Source organism: Rhipicephalus microplus, unplaced genomic scaffold (assembly GCF_043290135.1).
Source record: "Rhipicephalus microplus isolate Deutch F79 unplaced genomic scaffold, USDA_Rmic scaffold_14, whole genome shotgun sequence".
NCBI classification, from domain to species: domain Eukaryota; kingdom Metazoa; phylum Arthropoda; class Arachnida; order Ixodida; family Ixodidae; genus Rhipicephalus; species Rhipicephalus microplus.
The window spans coordinates 8,489,654-8,506,918 of NW_027464587.1; the positions used below are offsets into that span (position 1 = coordinate 8,489,654).

Here is a 17,265-nt window from a genome sequence, read left to right on the forward strand (position 1 = left end):
TTTTTCTGCACGATCAGAGACAGGCCTCCTCTTGCCCTTTGATTTCTGAAGGATGCTTTCGCACACGCAATCAAGTTTGAGCAGGGGAACCCAGCTGCCTGTAAGCGCCTAATCTAGCTATTAAAACTATCCTGAGCCAAGTGAACGCAGGACTTTGTCAGCAGCGATTTAAGGCATTGTCAAGCAGTAGCTAGCTTTACAACCTTACTGTGAGCATAATTGAAATGTAAAAGCTCTTCTTGCACTTTCAGAGAGTAGTCCCAGCAAATTATCTTGCACCGTAAAAGCATGCTAATATCTAAAACTGCAAGGTGCCATTGTCGGGAAGTTCATGGGTAAAGTTTAGGCCCTTTTCATGTCGGCTAAACAGGTTGAAAATATCCTCAACCGCACTAGCGTTCGTCTGATAGGGGTTAGTACTTAAAATCATGAGAAAGTCGTCTACATACCTAAAAACTCTGGAACTTTCTCTCGCTGGGCAAAAGCTTTTTGAAGACACGCTTAAGAGCTGCTTAAAAATCTTTCAAAAGAACTGTGGCAACACATGAACCTGTACAAATTTTTTTTCGCTTTACAAAAAAATGGCCATTTAAAAAAATGTAAACGTTTCTGCCGTCATTTAATTTTTTGAAGTCTGCCCAGCACCTTCTCTATTTTTTCAGTGTTATGTGCAAAGGAGCGGATTTTAACGGGAAGCGGCAGTTGGCGTTATGCGGTGTATCGGCGCAAGGCGCCGCTATTAGAGTAGACATGCTGCCACATTCTCTCTTGCATAAACAGATGCCATGGTTGCATTTGAAGCTGCTACACGGTTCGGTTTTGAGCTGTATTCGCATTGTTTAAGGTATAATGCAAACTTGCAAATGAGAATTGTGAAGCACTTGTTGTTCTGGACACCCTGCTCATTTCAATGGCATGTGGCGTCGACGACTACGTGATCAAGGCCCTCACGGGTCGTCTGCTAGGCCGGTGTCAGATAGCTCATGCCAGTAATTCGCACAAGATCGTTTTGTCACCGTGACGTTCGCTTGACTGAGAATTGCTTTTTTGACTCACCGAAGGTCAATTTGTTAGAGAAGCCTTTGCGAAGAACCAGTACAGTAGAATCTCGACGATACGAATTCGAAGGGAGCACGTAAAATACTCATGTCATCTCGAATTTGTATGAACCAAAAACAACCTAAAGCTGACATTAAAGATGACCAATAACTTTATTGGCAACTACTCCTTGCTGAAAAACAAGTCTATGATGTTCTTTTGAACTTTCTTGCCTTCACTGTCTCTCTATGAGGTGCTGCGGTTTTCTAGCTCATGGTGCTGGTGCGGCGCGTTCACAGTTGACACCACAGGAAGCGAAAGCGGCCAAACTCATTGGAAATTCACTCACTTCGTCGCTTAAGTGGCTGGAAAATCGTGCTGCTGCAAAAAAAAAAAAAGAGTCCTGGAGAATTCGTTCTGGAGAATTTGAGCGAAAATGCCAGAGCAGTCGGAAAACCACGTCCGTGCCCTTCGATCTCGTATACATGCCACCTCTACCGCAGTCATCGCTGCTTGAGAATTCATTGGATTTTGCCCGTTTCCCGAGCACTGAAGTTAGTACCGAGTTCTTATTATGCATGCAAGGCACTGAAAAGAAACAGTTTACACCTTTACTAATGTAAGGATGTTTATTGGGTGAACCTAACAGGTAGGAAGATTCGAAATAGCCACAGGACGAGGAAGATGGTAGTGCCCGAGTGCCAATCTCGTGGTGTCTTTCTCTGCGATGATGCTTGTTGTTCCCTGGTGTTGTATCATTCCTTTATTATAACTGCCTCTGTCGAGAAAGATCAAGCCATCCTGGCAATCTAACAGTTGGGAACAAGTGGGTGGAAGTACGGCTTGAAACGGTCCACGTGAGCAATATCATTTCCACGCGGACGATGGTCACCGAGCAGCATTAGCGGTTCAATGGCGTAATTGATGGGCAATGTGTACTCTACCACACGGTATGGACCATGGTAATTTGAAAGTAGCTTGGTAGACAAACCAGAGGCACAGGGTGATACATACAGCCATACAAAGTTTCCAGGGGCGAATTTTGCGGCAGGAGGGTGGTCGCCATCACGGGCCTTTTTCTGGCGTTGCTGCTCGGCCGTAGTACATAAACTGCTTTGCTAGTTGGAGGCATTCTTCGGTGTGACGGGCGGCTTCGGGCACAGTCGTGCACTCAGATGCATCTGGTGCATATGGCAGCAAAGTGTGAATTGTGTGCGACGGTTGACATTCGTATAGAAGGAAGAATGGGGAAAAGCCGATGGTGGACTTGGGTAACGGTGTTGTACGCGTAGGTCGAAAACGGCAGAACCAGGTCCCAGTTCGTTTGGTCAGATGCCTCATGCGTCGCGAGCATATCACCCTGGATCTGATTAAATCGCTCTGTCAGGCCATTCGTCTGAGGGTGGTAAGCAGTACTCATCCGGTGTACAATATGGCACTGGCGGAGAAGTGCTTGAGTTACGTAGGATAGAAATACACAGCCCCGGTCACTGAGGAGCTCACGAGGAGGGCCATGACGTAACACAAAACGATGGAGGATGAAAGCTGCGACGTCCTGAGCGGTCGCCGTGAGAATAGCAGCGGTTTCGGGGTACCATGGCAAGTAATCTAAAGCAACGATAGCCCACTGGTTACGTGCTGTGGTCAATGGCGGTGGTCCATAAAGGTCAAATTCGATGTGATCGAATGGGCGGTCGTGGCACGCAAGCGGCTGTAGTGCAGCTGCTCCTGGATTCCGTGGCTCTTTCCGTCGCTGACACTCGTGGCAGCCGCAAATAAACTGTCAAACGAAAGTAAACATCCCACACCAGTAATACCGCCTCTTTAAACGTTCGCAAATCTAATGACGAAAAAAACTCGGCATCTTGTAAGTATTCAAGGGCATCATCAATCCTTGGCAGAAGGTATACGTCTTTTCGAGTGATCTTATTTAAGTGCCTGTAATCAACGCAGAAGCGAATTGAACCATCCTTCTTCCTAACAAGAATGACAGGTGATGGCCGTGGACTTTGGGAAGGTAGGATAACGTCGCGCTTGAGCTTATCGTCAACCTGTTCGGTGATAACCTGACGTTCCTCGGCGGAAACACGGTATGGTCGCTGTAGTACTGCCGCTTTGGAATCTGTGTCGATGCAGTGAAAAAAACTGGGAGTTCGGCTAAGGGTAGGTTGAGCAACGTCAAAGTATTCACGGAACTGGTAGAGCAGCTGGAGAAGCTCAGAGCATTCAGATGGTGATAGTCCGTGGCAATCGATGAATTGAAAAGCTCGGAAGGTGGTACATTGGAAGGGTTGAGGGAACTGATGGCGTCGTAATCACTGGAACAATCTGGCGGCAAGGTAAAAATTTGTTCTTTATCAGTGGCATGCCTGAGTCGAAGAGATTCACCTTGAAACAGTTCGACGGGATATGGAAGGGGATTGATGAGGCAGAGAGCACTGTTTCCTTCAGAAATGGAGAGGGTTGAACGAGGCAGAAGAAGTGATCTTCGATTAAGGAAGAGGCTTAATGGTTCAAATATTGCAGCTTTGTCCTTAATGCCATCACAGAACATGGGGTGCAACACAGCTGCTGTCGGAGGAATTTCAGTGCCTTCTTTGACGATGAGTTTGTGTACGGCGGGCTGAACGCGGTCGGTTGGTTTGTCGTAAAATGGGAAGAGTTCAAGTTCCTATCTTGCACAATCAATAACGGCATGGTTACGCGATAAAAAATTTCATCCAAGTATGATGTCGTGTGAGCATGACGAAAAGACGATAAACTCAACAGGTCCTTCTCAATGATCAGTCGGCAGTACAGGCGGCTACAGGCTAAACCGGGTCCCCATTCGCTGTTTCCAAGGACATCATATCAAGAGGCATAGTCACTTTTTGGAGTTTTTGGCAAAGTTTAGCATCTATCACGTAAACGGCAGCACCGGACAAAAACTTCGACAATATTCAACGGCAATGTCCGAGAACTTGAGCATTTCGACAGCGCAGTTCTTGCCTCCTGGACTGCGGTGGTAAGTTTCTCTCGTGTTCAGGGGCTGGCCAACAACGCATGGGTGACAGGGAGCGACGATGGGGTGAAGGGGAGCGACTAGACATAGTATGCGGATATTCCCCGTGAAGACGAGCTTGACTGAGGATCTGAATTTTCTAGATGAGATGGAGGAAGGTCCATGAAGCTGTTCTGTGTCCGGGCGTCTGTGTATCCTGGCACGCGACGACGGCAGTATCGGGCGGTATGGCCAGGACCACCGCCTTCAAAACAGATGGGACGGTTATGACGCGTTCTCCGAGTATTTGCGACGAGGGGACCAGCCCATGCGGCGGATGTGTGAGTTGAGGCTGTGGTAGCAATGGGAGGAGCCCAGACAGTGGACGGCTGAATCGGGGCTGAAGTATGCGGCAGTCCCTGGAATTGCGGGGGCTGGTGTAGGTGCTGCCGCTTTAGTGCCTCAGCGTGACGAGGGGCCGCTGCAAGGGCACCGGCATAGCCTCTGATATCTGCTCCTGGACCACATGTCGGAGCATGGGAGCCAATGGTGGTGAGTGTCGCAGTGGCTGTTGCTGCGAGAGCTCCTGGCGTTGAGCAAAAGGCAAAGGCAGTAGAGAAAGCTGCCGAGGCACTTCTCGCACGAAGTCTCATTCGTGCGAGAATGTTTGTCTAGTCAGTCATGACGTCCAGTGCAGTCACTGGTTGCATTCTCTGGAATGAGCGTCGCGTCTGAGCTCGTTGCCTCCACAATTCATCATAGCTCTGACACAAAGTTACCACTCCGGCCACAGTGCCAGGAGACTTTGCGAGAAGCATCTGGAAAATGTCATCGTCGACGCCCTTCATAATGTGCTGTATCTTTGCACTCTTGCTCATGGAAGCATCGATGCGCCGGCAGAGATTGATTACATTTTCTATATATCAGGTGAAAGTTTCACCTGGCTCCTGTACCCGTGTGCGCAGGTGTTCAGCGCGTAGCTTCTGTAAGGCAGGGTGACCAAAAATGGCGCATATTGCCTGCTTGAAGGTGGACCAGTTCGCGAACTCGGTTTCGTGGTTCGTATACCACAGCTTGGCCACGTCGGTGAGATAAAAATTGACAGTGGCCAACATAGCAGCGTCATCCCACCTGTTTGGTCCACTGACTTTTTCGTATGACGACAGCCAGTCCTTGACATTCTGGCCTTCGGTGCCCGCAATGATCGAGGGGTCTCACTGGTGCACCGGGCCAGGGCAGGTAGGGGCCGCGAGAGGTACTGTTTGTTGGGCAGCATCAACTTGCATGGTCGATGGCAAGGTGCGGGATCGGAGTTCCAGGAGGTAGGCGATGCGTTTACCTAGCACGATCCACCAAATGTGAAGAGGTTTATAGAGCGAACCTAGCGGGTAGGTGGAAGATTTGAGATGGCCGCAGGATGAGGGAAATGGTAATGCTCGAGCGCCGATCTCGTGGTGCCGTTTTCTGCGATGATGCTTGTTGTTCCCTGGTGTTGTCATCATTCCTTCATTATACTAACGTTAATTCGAAAAATACACCAGCAGAAATGACGAGAGTGGACTCAGCGGCCACGACGGATTCAGCCGGCTGTGCAAAAGCAAGACACGTTGGGGCATGCCGACTCTCTGCTGCTGCACCTTCTTCTACTTCAGGTGTTATCAGAGATCATAATTTAAACAAGGCACTCGATGGACGCGTCCCTGTCAAGGCCGTGATCTTTGACGTGCCGCGCGGGTAATTCGCGATAGCGCCGACGCGATCCACCACCGATGTCTTTGCTGCCATGTTGAATTAGTGTCTGGTTGTTTACTTCATGTGGTTTGAGAGATAGAGCAACCAGTGAAGTCAAAGCCGTGAAGCCAAATGGCGGTTTCAGACGGATTTTTCCGCTTCAGCCTCGGGGTGTGTTTTTCTGGCCACTAAAGCAAGGAAAATTCCGCAAAGTTTTGCCACATTCACTCCCTTCTAGGTCAAGAGTGAATGGGCCTTCCTCCCACAGACAAGCTGCATTGCGTTGCTGGCGTGCAGCGGTCAATTGCACATTCGTATCATCCGCGGTGGTTGGAGAAACCGTTCGTATAACACTGAATCATGGCAGTGATGGAAGTGCTGCTCCAATTGCTCTAAACTGCTCCGAAAGAGAAATGATGCTCCAAACCTGCTCCAAAATGGTGTTGGCAAACTAATAAGAATGAAGTTGAATCATGGGACCATCCCGTGAGCATAAGCGAAACCAAAAGCAAGCTGTATACACTATCATCCTAGTATGCTACTCAGTGGTGTAAATCTTGAAAAATCTCAAGGGGTGACACATATCAGGTTGGTCGTCTGATGAATTGGCCATGGTGTCCAATTTGTATTTCTAATATGGGTTGTATTCTTATTTATTTGGGAAATTAATCATGCTTTCAAATTAAAAAAAAACCAAGCATGGGGTCCGAGCTCGAGCAATTGCATTGTTCTATTCAGTCTCTTTTTTTCACCTTTTTTCGATTTCCATAGTTCACACAGCTGGAGAGCATTTACCACAGGTATGCAGTAAAAGATCAAAAGCTTTTTAATAAGTTGATTGCACTATACCTAACTATTAATTCAATTAGTATATCACATGCTAAAGCTAAATCTCAAGTGGGACACTTGCAAGAGGGGTGTCCTCCACAGCCTAAACACTAGAAAAGTCCACACACTCTTGACTCCCCCCCTCCTGCCCATGATTAACGCCAACTATACTGCTTGTATACTAGCTGCATACTAGCATACGGCATGTTTAATAATAAATATAAATATTTATTAGATGCCTAAGTGATGCTTTAAGCTTCAGGAGTCGTTAGGAACATGCATCTGCTCCGAAAACACCATTTTTTTCTGCTCCGAAGATACTTGAGCCTGCTCCAAAGCACCATTTTTTCTGCCCAGAATATGCTCCAAAAAGCAAAATGTCACTTACATCACAGCCATGATGTATTTTGTATAATGTAGTCCATCCAAAACAAACTTAATATTTGTATCATCGCAAAATTCGTATCAACTGTAATTGTATCATCGAGATTCTACTGTACTAAAAGCGTAGGTTCCCTGATGCTTGCTATTGTGTAGTGTTGTAGAAAATTATATGCAAGCCTTGATTTAATGTGCTAAATAGCACAAAATACCACTAGACTGCATCCAGGGATATACTCATCTCTTCCCTTCGCAAAGCTTTTGAGTATTAGATGTGTTGCCACCGAGAGAAAGCAATTGCCAGAAGGTGAGGAACTATGCCAGGTGATTTCACTATTTCATAGCTTAAAAGATTAAATCATCCTGAAACCAACAAAAGCAGCTCCATATGTAGCGCGATTCCTACAGTCATGGCCTGTTTCAAACAGGTGATCTTAAAGCCTAAAGTCTAATGCCAGCTCTCAACTTGAGTCAAGGTTACAAATATGAAGAATGCGTCATCTTGTCAGTTACTTGAACTCGTCTGTGTATCCTTAGATAAATTGTAGCCTCCATATCCAGCTGCTCAGCTATATTTCTTTCTTATTTCCTCTGGCCTCTTAATTCGCTAGCGAGCAGAGTAGAGGCCAAATGGCAGTTGACCCGGACGCTTTTATCGCATGGGGCACCCTTTTCAGCCTTAAAAGCACGCATTTGTTATGGCACTGTACATGATAATTGTCGCTTGTTCCTACGATAACTCATGTGGTGCCCGTGGTCTCCCATTCAGTTTCGGTGCCTAATGTTAGCGTTGCACATGGCAGTGATGACGAGGTAGCAGAGCTACTGATAGGCTTATTTGTTGACTGTTCGGATGCAGTGCAGTCCTGTTTAGTGATACCAATTGCCTTGCTTCGAAGAGTGAAGGGTAGTCTTGAACCACCACTTCTTATATCTTATAATCTACAAAATATTGGCATTGTAAATGATGGCTACATATTCGAGTGTAGTATGAAGGAGACCAATTATTCTGCCTGATTACTGGAAGCACCGTCCCCCAAACACCAGCGGCAGCTGCAATTTTACGGAACGACAGCCGTACAGTGTATGAAGGCGTTTGGTGTGTGCCAACACCACAGACCCAAGCCAACGGAGGTTTCGACTTCCTCCCACGCTTAGCCGTGGGTAGCTGAGCCATGGCCAGGGAAAAGGGGATCATGGGGGTTGAGCTGACGCTGGGTGATTGGACCTTAAGGTTCCCCCGGCAGAGGCAACACACCCCTTTGGCCTCTGCTTGATGTACCGTATAAACCGGCTATAGGTCGAGTGGGAATGTAGGCCGACCCCCCAAGTTCAGGTTACCGAAAAAGAAAAAAAAAAGGAAAACAACCCGAAATTGCTGACCGACATTTATTTGCGAATCGGGCGCACCGCACCCCAATCGTCGGAGCTCCCCTCAACCACCATTGCAACTGTTCTTATTCGTCAGACGAAGCACCACTGTCTTCTGAAGACGAGAGTTTGTCACTGGCCGCCTCCCATAGTGCGTTGTTTTCCGTGCCATACAGCGAGTTGCTGATGGAACATTTCTTAAAAGCATTTACCACCGTGGAATCTGGCAAGGAATGCCAGGCGGAAAGCACCCAGCCACAAACAGTCAGAAGCAGAGGCCTCTGCAGGCAGCCCGTCAGTGTCTTTGGGTTGTCGCCGGACATCCACTTTTGGTACTCGGTCCTTGAACGGCGTGTTTAGCACAACGTCGATCGGTTGGAGGGTGGACGTCATACCACCTGGAACTAGGCGAGGTATCCCTTTTTGTTGACGCAAACAACACCGGGCGGGAACACTTCCTTCGGCATTGTCTTGCGTTTGAAAATGATGAAAAGCGGAAGCTTTCTACCATCTTCCATGCATGCCAGAATGATGGTGAAGCGCGAGTGCTCGTTGCCAGCGGACAAAAGCTTCATATCCTTGGTGCCACACTGCATGATCATGGTCGATGATGGCATGTCAAACCACACGAGGGTCTCATCCGCATTCTTAATCTGCCCCATCATGTAGTTGTTGTGCTCCCGAAGCCGGTTCACGAAGCCCTGAAAGTTTATAAGCTTGTCCTTGAACTCATCTGAAAACTTCTGACTGATGGATGTGCGCCACCGGAAAGAAAATTCTTTGCGTCTCATGAATCGTCGCACCCAAGAGGTTGGTGCACGAAACTCTTCTCTCGTGAGCCCAGCTTATCGAGCGAGTCCCACAGCTTTTTTGCGAATGGTATTCACGGTCACTGGCAGCGGGTATGCCTGAACTTCCCACACAAAGTTTTCTAGCGTATTCTCCAGCTGCGGATGAACCGCACTTTGCCCATGAAATGACATTTTCCGAGGATTGCACATCTGCAGCTTCCCTTTCTGCACCCTCCAATAGCACACGCTTTTTTCTGATACACCAAAGCGGCGCTGAGCAGCCATATTCCCATTCGCTTCTGCAAACTCAACAACCTCTAGTTTAAACGCAGCTGAGTGTACCGCCTTCTCGTACCACTACTCATATTCAGTGAACGAAAAAAATGCCACTAAAAATGAAACATAATGTCAAGCGTAGCGAGAAATAGATCAGAGGCAAATCACGAACACAAAAAAAAAAAAACAGACAAGAGAGAAAAAACAACAACCTGCTATTGGATTTGAATGGAAATATAGCCGTGTCCAGCTTCTCATGCACATGCAAGCCACATGTTGCCAGACAGCGGTGCACTGTCGGCTATACACCACTATATAAGACGAGGGGCGACTTTAGCTCGTTGTTTCATTGAAAATATCTTGACTTATATTCCGGTTTATACGGTAGACGATTAGCTGTGCTGACCCACCCAGGGGAAAACTGCAGTCGCCTCTTCCTATCTCTCGCCCTGCATCTTCATCTTTCTCTTTCATTTTCAATCTGTCCTGTCTTCTACTCTTTTCACATACTTCTAGCTTTTCTAGCGGCGAGGGTTAACCTTGCGTATATGTTCTCCCTTGGGTATTAAATATTTGGTTATAGTGACCATGCACAGCTGGTGTCTGTGCTCCCATAAGGTGTCACAGTGTGCCCATGTTGGGCTCTGTGGTGGGCGGCGGGCATGGCCGCCAAATATATTTCTACGCTTATGGTCTCCAACTACTTTCTGAACACCCTTTCAGAAAAAAAGGGCGCACCGAAGCAATACACAGCATCTTTGCTGACAGAAAATTTCCCTCATTTCCATGCACAGGGCTTTAGAAAAGCTTCAGAACCCCATTTCTTGTTTCGAAGTATCTTGCTGACAAAGTAGGACCCGGCTATAAGGCCATTAAAATTATCAGCGGCAACCTGTTACTTGAACTATGAGACATTGCACAGTGCAGAAACCTTTCCAACCTTGTAGCATTGGGCACCGTTCCAATCACTGTGACCCCTCATCGGTCAATGAGCACCATCAGAGGAGTGATCTCCTATGATGATATTCTGAACTTCAGCGAGAAAGAGCTTCTCGAAGGATGGAAGGACCAGAGTGCAACCCGGGTCTAAAAGATGAAGATAAGGATGGAGAACAAGGAAATCTTGACAAAAATTTTAATCATCACTTTCGCTTCAACTGTTTTGCCCGAGTTTCTCGAAAATGGTTACAGAAAGACAAACATCTAGGCTTGTGCAAATAGTGAATTTTAGGTTCGAAGTGAATTCGAAGCCAATAGTGATTTTCGTCGAACAATTTCAAATTGAATTGAAACAGTACATATGACACATAAAGAAAAATGGGTATATTTATTGTGACCTAACCACATGCACAGTATTTTTAAAAAATTGAAATAGGGTCTTTATGAAAATGACATTTCTTTTTTCGATCAATGGAAGTTGAAACAACTGTGAGTAATAGCAGGATTTGACTTTAAGCAGGATGCAAGTCATAACCCTTAAAATACCTAACATTTTCAAATTTATTATACTGAGAGCATATAAGCCGTCTTAACAAGCTTTTATGCTTAATAAAATGAATTGATTTGAGGGTAATATTTTCGTTTAGAAAGATCGTTCAATTTTAATGTAGCCATGGAACAGATTCAATAAAGAAGCTTATTGCCTCACAAATTCACCGCCAGAAAAAATTTTAAAATCCGTCCAGTACATGCAGAGTTGCAAAGATTTCTCACACGCTGCAAGTGCATTCTCACTTCTCGTCTCGGCAAAAGCGCTGGATACAAAGCAGGGTGGGATGGCACGGGGAAAGAAAGTACATCATGCGTGCTTTCTGAGCTTGTCGAGTCATTTGCCTAGAGAAGTGAGCAGTATTCATCTGACTGAGAATTTATTGTGAATCGCATGCCGCGTGCTAAGCTATTATATTTGGCTTGCATGTCCTCTGTAGCCTTTACTACTGATCAGCAGCATTTTATAACAATGCTCAAGAAGTGTTGCAGGGCCCCTTTAAATTTGCAGCGGGGCTTCGCGCAAAGCGGACTTGTTTCGGGTAGGTGCTTTCACGCTTCAGCACGCCTACGGCGCCGTAAAACCACCTTTACAGGTGGTACATTAGGAATAATATGCATCTATTTGTTCCTTGCGAATACTTCGAAATTTTCAATAATTTAAATTCAGATCGAAGCAAATTCGAATACCCTACTATTCGTTCGAATATTCGAAGGGTCCGAATATTCGCACAAGCGTACAAGCATCAGACCCTATATTCCAAATTCACACAGGTGTTTTAAGTGCCAACGTTTCGGTCATGATTTGCAGAGTTGTAGAAACCGACTGACCTGTGCCAAATATGGCGATCACAACCACTCCTTTAACACTTGTGCCAGTCCGCTCGAATGTTCAAACTGTCATGGTGAGCACGCGGCATACTTGGGAGCCTGTCCTACTTGTAAACAGGAAAAATAAATAATTACTCTGAAACACAAAGTAAATACTTCATTCAAGAAGGCACAAAACGGGTTGCACCCTATTACGGCACATTCTATGCTGATGCGGCGCGTCGGGGAGTAGTGCCGCATCGGCTATCGCCACAAGCCCAGCTCGCGCTAAGCGAGCTGTTCGCTCTGGCTACTGCTCTCGGGGTGGAAGTAGTTAGGTCTACTTCACCTACCCAGCAAAAAAAGCACCGCTGCTCTAGGGCTGCTGGCACTAATACCAACGGCGCACGCCTGCGCCACGCGTACTGAAAGCTCAGTACCGCCACAAACAGACATGGTGGGCGCAGCCAAAGCTGCCTCACTCTCTCCGGCCCCAGCTGGCACTGGTAACAACCAGCGTAACGTGGACTCCAAAACAACCCCATCGACTTCCAGGCCGGTGGGTGTAAAGGTCTTGCCCACTATGGCGAGGCTTTTACGCGAAACCTCACGCTCGCCCGTTGCCTCGCCAGAGGCAATTGACACCACACTTACCCTAAAGGCGCATCATCAGCCAATGCAGCGGCAAATGTCCCTCGACTGCTCCAAAAGGGATAAGGTTCGTGATAAAGGGCCTGGAAAAGGCCCTTTAGCTTAAAGTAATATTCATTTTTGTACACACAGCAGTACTTTACACACAAAATGGAGACACAAATTTTACAATGGAACATTCGAAGACTGCTGAGAAACCTCAATGATGTCCAAGAAGTGTTACTAGGTCAAAATACCCCAAAAGTGCTGTGTGGACAAGAAACACACCTAAAATCTAAAAACAGGAACGTTTTATGCCAATATGTTATATTCCAAAAGGGCAGGGATGATGCTGTGGCATAATCTGGTGGCGTAGCCATTTAGTTAGTCTAGGAATTGCATGCCCACACTTGCCCTTTCAAACAACCTTCGAGGCAGTGGCTATTTGAGCTGTCATCTTTACTAAACTCATCACCATTTGGTCCCTTTATGTGCCCCCGCATCACCAGCTCCAAAAACAAAAATTTTAGGTTTTAATCGATGGACTTCCAGACCTTTATCTGGTTCTTAAAGACTTTAATGCACATAGCAGTCGATGGGTGATTCTCACTGCGATTCACAAGGTCGTCTAATTGAACAGTTCCTGTTATTATCCGGCGCTTGTTTCTTGAATCAGAAACAGTCCACGTATTACAGTCTGGCCAACAGTACCTACTTTTCCATAGATCTCAGCATTACAACTCTATCACCCCTACCTTTACTCAAATGGAATGTTAATAATGATCCTCACGGAAGTGATCATCTTCCAATAATTCTGAGCAGACCAATTGATAATGCATGCCTTCCACAGGCTCTGAGATGGCACATCGACAAGGCCGTCTGGAAAACGTTTCAAAAGGCAGCATGCCTAAGTTTATTCAATTTATTTGACTTAAGCGTAGATGCAGCTGTTGAATTTTTCACAACTTTTCTAATTGATGCTGTTACAAAGTGCATCCCACAAACGGGACTGTGCGCCAGACGACGCGTTCCTTGATGGAATAGTGTGTCCAAATGCACGAAAAAAGCGAAATAAGGCATGGAAGTTGCTCCGGGATTCACCGACAGCCAAGAATCTAAACAGTTTCAGGAACGTCAAGTGTCGACCTTTTTGAGGGTGTCAACAAGCTAGAAAGGAGAGCTGGCAGAAATTTTTAGTGGGCATTTACTCACACACAGATGAGGAGAGAGTCTGAAACATGGTTGGTAAGGTAGCAGGACGACGAGCACACTGACTTTCTCTAGTGAACACTCAAGACCACAGCTTGGAGGATCAGGCGAATTCTCTCGGGGCACACTTCGAACAAGCTCGTCGCACTATACTGAAGCGTTGCAACGACACAAAACTAGAAGAGAAAAGCAGAAAATATAGCACAAATTTACGACACACGAGGCATACAATGAACCTTTCTGTCTATCTGAGCTACAGGCTACTGTTATTTGCTGCGATGAATCTGCCCCTGGCTCTGATCGAGTAGTATATGAAATGGTTAAACACCTGCCCTCTGAAATTCAAAAATCCCTCCTTTCCCTGCATAATGCTGTATGGCTTTCTGGCGAGATCCCCCTAGCATAGAAAGAAGCCATTGTTATCCAGATTCTAAAAGCAGGATCCAGATTCTATTGCCAGCTACAGGCCAATCACGCTGATAAGTTGCCTGCATAAACTTTTCGAGAAGATGATTAGCTGGTGGCTTCTACACTTTCTAGAAACAAACAGTCTACTGGACCCATACCAGTGTGGATTTTGCGAGGGTAGATCCACTACTGACCATTTGTTATGAATCGAGGTGCAAATCTATGATGATTTCATCCGTAATCAATTCTTTTTTTCGCTGTTTCTTAATATGGAAAAGACTTATGACACCACATCGCACTATGGCATACTGCGAGATCTCTCACACTGAGGTGTCGGAGGCAACATGCTGACCGTAATCGAAAGTTGCTCTTCCGGCTACACTTTTCATGTCCGGGTGGCAAATGTCTTGTCACGAACATATGTCAAAGAGACTGGTGTGCCTAAGATGGTGTCTTAAGTTCCACACTTTTTGTTGTAAAAATCAATGCCTTAACATTTCCCACATTCCACAGAATATCATTTATTGCACATATGTCGACGACATTCATATCGGTTTTAAATCTTGCAATGTGCGAGCGGCAGCTTCAACTTGGTTTGAATAAGGTTACTAAACGGGCAGATGAGAACAGGTTCACCCTTTACCTGCAACAAAGCATGTGCGCTTTATTTTCAAGAAAGAGAGGTCTCCATTTCAATCTGATCATTCACCTGCACGACCAGTGACTAGCTGTGAAAACTAAACACAATTTTGTTGCCATATTTTAGATATGAAATAGTCATTAATACACCACAAAAAAAAAATCTCAAAAACGAATGCCTGAGAACTATGAATGTACTAAATGTCTTGTTATAAACATCATGGGGTAGTAATAGAAAGTGTTTCACGAATCTTCATATAAGAGTCATACGTATACGCTTAAATTATGGGGCGATCGTCTGTCAATCTGCCGCACCAAGCGCTTTGGAAATGCTTGACCCGGTCCATCATTTGGGCATCCGACTCTCTACGGGTGCTTTTCACACTAGTCCTGTAGAAAGCCTGTACGTAGAATCGAACGAGTGGTCGTTTCAACATCAGAGTTCTTACATGTTGTGGGGTGTGCTTACACTCCCTGTAAAGTAGTTTGCACCACGTGGTGCACTTGTTGAGCAGTAGGGGGCATTGTGTTTGCGAGCATTGATCCCCACTATCATCATCATGGTTAGATTGGTAGTGCCAGCACGAGAGTGTTGAGCGAGTCTCTTTGGCAGGTGGCGTTTTGCGCGAACGGTTGTCTTCCACGTGGGTCCCCGGGGCTTGGCACCGCGGGCCATCTGTCGGGGCCCTTGTGGTGAGTCAGGCGTTGGTGCTGCCGCCTTGTGTTTGTTATGCTGTTGAGTGTTGCGTAATTATGCGTGACGTTGTTAAGTGTGATCGCAATTGATGATTTGATAATTATTTGGCTGACGATATCGTCGTTCTAAAAGCAGGTAAATAAATGTGTGTGCTTGGCTTGGTTTGGTCTGACCGTGTCTGCTGTGTTGGTTCACTCCAAGAGCGTGATGCCCTCTCTATATCGAGACCCCCGTTAATGTTCATGCTATATTATTTCAAAAAGAATGTAGACAAAGAACGCCCTACACAGTCAACTATTATTGATTAGTAGTTGCTCGCATAATTTGCGCATTCCTAATATTTTGCCTGCTTTACGAAAAAAAAAACTCACTTGCATATTTTACGCTCCCTGACCTGCTCGAGCCGGCTCACCGTAGCGCGCACAGAGAGCATTTAGAGCTTTGGACGCCTTCAGCAAGTGCGGGCCTTGCCGAGCAGGCGAATGAAATCAAACGGGCTGTGAGTGCGAAGCCTCTCTTATAAGGGCTTCTCGCAAACTGGGTTCCCTAGAAAACTGTACCCACTGGAACTGCTCGAGTGTTTGTCTCTCTCCCCCTATCTCTACAATCTCTACTATGAGAATGTTCGCTCGCATCGTGCATCACGACACGGTCAACTTCCTACATCGAAGGCGTGCGAGCGCCTGTCGTGCCAACTGTTCCCCTCGTTCTCTGCTTCCGCGGTGCAATGCATGCTTAGTTGATTTCCAAAGTTTCGGTTTTGCCATCCATTCATCGCATTTTTACTATTCTCTTGCGATGGCCTACGGTAATTAATATATATATACGGAAAAATTCAAGCTCGCTGCTGTGAAGATTGCCAAAAAAAAACTGGGATTGTGCTGCCGCCAAGCACTTCAACGTGTGACGATTGGCGTGATCGGTACTGGAACAAGCAGGGTTCGTGTTAGGTAATGCAAGTTTTCTGCCGTTGAAGAAGGCTTTTTCAATTATATGTGAACGGTTGGGCCCTTTGGTATCGCCGTGTCGTGCGACTTAGTTTCTCCCAGCATTGTCGAAAGGAGCTTTAAGAAAATGGGGCATTCGACTGGGCTCGACAGAAATGAGCACGATTGGCTTTGGGAGGGTGGTGACAGCAGCTGCGGCAATGATCCTCCATCGGAACTGTCTATCAGCATTTCCGACTAGACCGCACGCATCTGACCGCTTAAAGTACATGATAATTCCGTTCAACAAGTACACTTTGCGCATCAATTTATTATTTTGAGTGTATATACTGCGCGCATTAGGACAATTATTTAGTATGTGTTCGCCGAATTCCCGCATAATTTGCGCACCCTCTTTTCGGAGCCCCGAAATAACGAAAAAAAGTGTACAAGTTATGCGAGTAAATAGGGTATGTCGAGTTCTGCACTGTTTTACAGCAAGCCACCGTTGCAACAACCCTACTCGATTTGTGTGAGGGGCCTTGCTCAGGAAACCGGTGTGCCATTTAAATACCTTTTGATGGCTCCTGCAGCACACCTGCCACTGTGGCAGTGGCAGACTATAGGCTGCGATGTGTCTTCTTAGAGGTTACAAAGCACACGCCCATTGTTCACATCCACACATGCTTCATGGAACTGCAGCATAAATACACTTGTCTTAAATTTTTTACTGATGCCTCAAAGTCTTACACTTCTGTGTCGTACGCAGCGGTCGCTTCATCCTTTTCGGAGGCTGGCGCTCTGCATCCTGACCCAAGCATATTCACCGCAGAAGTTTTTCTCATACTTGCGGCCGTTGAACACAATAATGAACGAAAGCTACAAAAGACAGTAATTTACACAGATTTGCTAAGCATTGTAAAAGCTTTGAAAACTAAAAACATACAGAAGCCCGGTCCTTGTCTCGCTTTATTCACTTTTATGCAGTCTACAAGTCCAAACAGCATGTTGTAGTGTGCTGGGTACTAGGACACCGTAAGATCCAGGGCAACGTGATGGCAG

At 46.2% G+C, this 17,265-nt stretch overlaps 1 protein-coding gene across 2 annotated transcripts in view; it reads left to right on the forward strand.

Moving 5' to 3' along the window:
- Fnta (farnesyl transferase alpha) overlaps positions 1-17,265 on the forward strand; it is a 97,792-nt gene that overhangs the window by 38,314 nt on the left and 42,213 nt on the right. Inside the window, exon 3 of one of the 2 annotated variants that reach the window (XM_075882831.1) lies at positions 15,194-15,273. The exons of the other annotated variant lie outside the window; for it this stretch is intronic. Coding sequence (XP_075738946.1) covers positions 15,194-15,273 — 80 coding nt within the window. The remainder of the gene's footprint in view (positions 1-15,193; positions 15,274-17,265) is intronic. 2 annotated transcript variants of the gene reach the window in all.